Here is a 5,021-nt window from a genome sequence, read left to right as displayed (position 1 = left end):
TCCTCCGCAAAATGCGCTGCACACATCTGAATATTTGGGTTAAACTGTTCTGGAACAGTGTTGTAAATACAACTTAACCACTGATTTCTAGTCGTGTCCATTTTTGGAAGGCCAAACAAAGTAGTTTCGCTTTCACAACGAAACAGCGTCACACACCGTGGCCTAGAGTGAGCGGAGGCTTGAGTGAGGAGAGGCGGGCGGGCTTAAGAACGGCACGGCCGGCGGATTCGACGAAGGAGCGTCCGGAGGAACGAGCCGTTTTAGGTAGGTGTGGTTGACTCTTAACTTTTATAAAGAATATCTCTTTGGATTTGAGACTTTAGTCTTTGCAACTTTACAGATCTTCTTTATGCACCAAGAGCTTGTAACTCTCCAAAGAGAAAGGAAAAATTTAAATCGCATCATATGACCCCTTTAATTTATTTGATCATATGTGACAATAATGATTTGTAACCTAATTTATTTTAATACATTACTTTAAAATAAAATAATATATTAATACAAATAATTCATATAATATAATATTTTAATATTTAAATAAATAAATGTGATAATAACAGAATAGTTATTCATTTATTTTTCAATTTTTCAAGATTGCTCAATTAACCTGTACTATATTTATTATTTGATGATATAGGAAAATAAAATAATATATTTACATTTAATTTATTTTAACAGAAATGAATGATTTCTATGAATGAATGATATATTATAGTAAAATAATATATTCAAATAAATGATATAAATGATGGTATTAAATGATACAGTTATACAGTTAATGTACATTATTTGCTCTTCATTATATAACACAGAGTATGATATTTGACCAACAAGCCGTTGATGAAAAAAGGTGATACTACTTTAAATAATCTTCAGAGATGTTCTGGTGTCCTAAAATCTCTGTTCATTCAAATAATCTATGATCTGCCATGAGCACAAAGGAATAGTAACTAGTCCAGCATGCCATGAGGTCATTCATTTGGTTGTGAAATGAAAACCGTATGTTAATGACGGTGACTTTTCCTTTATCTTTGCCAATCAATACAAACAGAACCATCTCTCCAGACCTCTTGATCCGCAGACTTCTGCTCTGAAGAGGGATTGAGGTCCTAATGGGCTCGCAGGGTTTAAATTGGGCTGGATTAGTGCAAACGGGCTGATCTGTGGGGGTCCTGCATGTCCATTATTTCGGTGATTCTCAGGCACGATGATCATGCCAGAAGAGTGTGTGTGTATGAATGTTCAGCTCTCGTTCTGTGTGGCTTTGTAAGTTTATTTAGCGCTGCAGTCAGGGGACATCAGGAGAGACAATAGGCACTTTCCCCTGATCAAACTAGCCTCTCTCTGTTTACACAAAGAGTCTTCTGTAGCTCGGCCCGGAGAGACAGAGACGGGATAAAGGAACCAAAGCTCCGGATATATTCAGTCCATTTTCAGTCGTGCTGTCTCTCTTCTTTGTGCCTGGCTCGACCACACACACACACACACTGTCGCTGTTTCATCCACAAACTCCATATTTGGCACCTATTTGTGATTGAATTACATACATATGGGTTTATATTTGTATTTGTTCTTATAGTTCAGTAATTAAAATAAAACTAAAATAAAACTAAATAAAAACTGTAAAAAAAACAAACGAAAACGAAAATTCTAAAACTGAGACGAAGTACTAAAATGACTAAATCTGAAATAAAATTAATATTAGATTATCTATAAAGGAATATAAAAAAAGAATAAAAAATAACAAAAGCACATTTCTAAAACAAACTAAAATGAAAACCAAATTATAAAAATAATTCAAATTAATTAAAAATAAAAAAAATTATAAATATTCTAATACTATATAAATAATACTAAAACAACACTGTGTTGAGCATGATTTTATTTTTTATTTTTTTATATTTGAATTAAAGATTTTGCTTTTTCTGGGTCTTAAAATCATAATGAAGAAAATAAATCCTTAAGTAATTTAGCATAATGTTTTATTATTTTTTTCTTATTTCTCATTAAAAAAACTCACATGTATTCAAGCTGTAAGGAAACTGTTACATACCACATATACACATTTGGAACATGGAAATGCACATGCATTTTAGAAAAGACTTGAAAAGATTTATTTTGGACGTTCCAAACACTGACTGTGTGAACGCAGCCATAGATCCATTTACATTAATTCTCACTTCAATATATAAGGTGCTATGCATTGGTGAGAACCAATACATAGCACCTTATATATTAAATCATTATGGCTACAGCATATGTAATGTCTGTTCAATATTTACTGATCCAGATCTGTTTTTTGAAAATTGAATTCACTGACTGGATTTTTAAAAAACAAAAAATTATATAGGTCAATAACCTGCAAAATATTCCCATGATGCCCTAACATAAATGTTTTTTTCTTTTTTTTGAGGCTGATGCAGGATTAAGAGGGTCCGGCCATGAGCGTTTGGCCCCAGATCGGCCTTTACCAGGCCAGGAGAAGCCCTCCTTCTCTCTCCCTCCGTACCTGGGTTCAGCCCATCCTTTCAGCATGACCCCGAGTGCTCTGATGCAGGACCCACGTCTGCAGACTCAGTCAGTACAGAGGCCATCGCTCACATACTCACACCTGCACATCCTACAGCGCTCTGTCACTCATCCGGTGTTCCTCTCTCTCTCTCTCTCTCTCTCTCAGCTTGTCCCGGCAGGTTCCTCATATGCTGCTAGCAGGGGCTCAGGATGAGTATGTTCGCGATGGCTTTCATCCGTATGCCTCCGCTGAAGAGCTGCGCATGCCTTTAGGGCTCCCTCTAGGGCTCAGCCCAGGAACTGCAGCCGATGCTCTGGCGTACTTTCACTCAGGATATTTGCCTCACCCCTCGCTCGCTTCATACAGGTGTGTGCTGTAGTTTGAATATTAAATAAAATTTCCTATATTAGACATGAAAAACAATTATAATCTTAAAGTATACTTCAGTTTTGATGCAAATGCTTAGCCTATGCATGCAGCCGAATATTAGTCTGTTTGATAGCATGTGCAAACGCAAGCAATCGTCACATGTGCGCTAGAAATATTCATCCTTGTCCAGTATTTGCGCTATTTCTCTCTAGAAGTTCTGAGCGGTAATTATATTTTCATTCTCTTTTAAACTAGAGTTGAACGTTTTTGTTAACCGTCTCAGTTTGTTGTTGTTCCATCTCCTGTCTCTTTTTTTTTTTAACTGGGAAACAATGACTCGGACAGTGGCGCCACCTTGTGGACAAACAAATTTAGTCATTTCAGTAGGAATCTACGCAATCCAGCAAAAAATTTCCCCATGCAGATTTCGCATCGGATTCATTTGGTCATGCATATTTGCCATGTTGTCCTGCAGAAAGCTGCTTGGTTTGATAGCGATTTCTCATAATAGACCGAAATGTCGCCAAATTTTGTCCGAAGTGTACTTTGATTTTGACGCAAATACTTTTGATACAAAATAGTATTTGCAACAGCCTAACGCACAGACTTTCATAGTATAATCCAACACAGGCGCTCCACATGCGCACTAGAAAGATTCATCCTTGTCTAGTATTTGCGTTATTTCTCTCCAGAAGTTATAAGCGATAAATATATTTTCGTTCTCTTTTAAACTAAAGTTGCGTGTATCTCTTAACCGTCTCAAAGGCGTTGATTATTGTTGTGTCTCCATTAGTTTGTTGCTCCGTCTCTCTGTCAACTGTGAAACAACAACCAACATACAGTGGCGCCACCTTGTGGACAAACTAAGTAGTGTAAAACAATCATGGTGCATGTGCAAGATTAGCGTACAAAGTAAGCGTGGTTAGAAAAATCTGGCTGTGCATGTACAGGACGCAAGCTCTATGCTGATGATGAAATGTGCTTAACGCACACTGTACGCTTACCCTACGCGCATAAACAAAGTATACTTCAGGTTAAGTAGTATTGGTTCGGTCAGGGGCCTAATTGGACTAAATGTCACTTTTTTGGAGTCTTTTTTTTTGTTCTTCTTGCTACACCTGTGAGAAAATGCACAGGTTGCAGGAAAAATGCATTGGCATTCAATATTGCTTTCACAATTTTCACAGACAAAATCTAGTAATTTCAGTAGGAATTTTGCATTGGGTTTATTTGGTCATGCAAATGCCAGGTTGCCAGGTTGTATTCAACCGAATAAATGTTTACCCAATGAAATGCACCTCACAGACATACAGTTTTTGCCTGTTAACAGCATAACATGGTACTAACAGCGCTAAGGTCATGTGTTCGCTAAACTCATTCTCAGGGTAAAAAATGTGTGAAAAATGCTTTGGATAAGTATCTGCCAAATGCATACATGTAAATGTTTATCTCAATAACTATTTTTGTACGTGTCCTCTGATCTGGTCGTAGTTTATATTACACCACAGTTATCACATTGCTGATAGTTGCTGATAGATGATTCAAATGTTTGGTTGTGAGCCCAGATATTTGATCTTAGTGTTACACCACCAAAGACGGTTACTTGCTTTATAGGGATTTTTTATTTTTTTTTGGTTTTTGGTGATGCTCTTTTCTCAGCGTGTATTATAGTTGAACCACCAGATTATAAAGAAATGGCATGAAGTATTTCAAATTGTATTAATATATTTGTGTGACTCTGAACCGTCAGCTCAGCTGTTCTGTGTGTGAATGTTTGGCATGCTGTCTCGTCTCCTGCACATGATTTAATGGCTTTAATGAGGGAATTGAACCTCAGGCTTGGACACACACACACACACACACACACACACACACTCACATGAACAGATGTATTGCTGTCTGAGACACAAGATCTTGAGATAAAATACACACACACACACACACACATACATATCCGAACGGATGTATGTATTTATGTATGACAAGTCTGTTCTTTTTGTATGCTAGATTTGTCAGTCTTTTACCAAAAAACACTCCAAAACTGAGTATTTCCCTATGGCAAAGTGACATTTGATCTTGATGGTTATATTATAATAGACATTTATTAAATATATATTATAATGTAAACAAACATAAAAAT

The 5,021-nt window shown here is 36.6% G+C and overlaps 1 protein-coding gene across 2 annotated transcripts in view; it reads left to right on the top strand.

Annotated features, from left to right (window-relative positions):
- The window catches only part of LOC107742041 (genetic suppressor element 1-like), a 50,263-nt gene that overhangs the window by 29,122 nt on the left and 16,120 nt on the right, over positions 1-5,021 (top strand). For both annotated transcript variants that reach the window (XM_016554891.1, XM_016554892.1), the window contains exons 4-5: positions 2,414-2,577; positions 2,678-2,878. In XM_016554891.1, coding sequence (XP_016410377.1) covers positions 2,414-2,577; positions 2,678-2,878 — 365 coding nt within the window. The remainder of the gene's footprint in view (positions 1-2,413; positions 2,578-2,677; positions 2,879-5,021) is intronic.

The sequence above is a fragment of the Sinocyclocheilus rhinocerous genome, unplaced genomic scaffold, assembly GCF_001515625.1.
Source record: "Sinocyclocheilus rhinocerous isolate Xijiao unplaced genomic scaffold, SAMN03320098_v1.1 scaffold135, whole genome shotgun sequence".
NCBI lineage: Eukaryota > Metazoa > Chordata > Actinopteri > Cypriniformes > Cyprinidae > Sinocyclocheilus > Sinocyclocheilus rhinocerous.
Note: the sequence above shows the minus strand (reverse complement) of the source record. Positions and strands in the feature narration are given on the sequence as shown.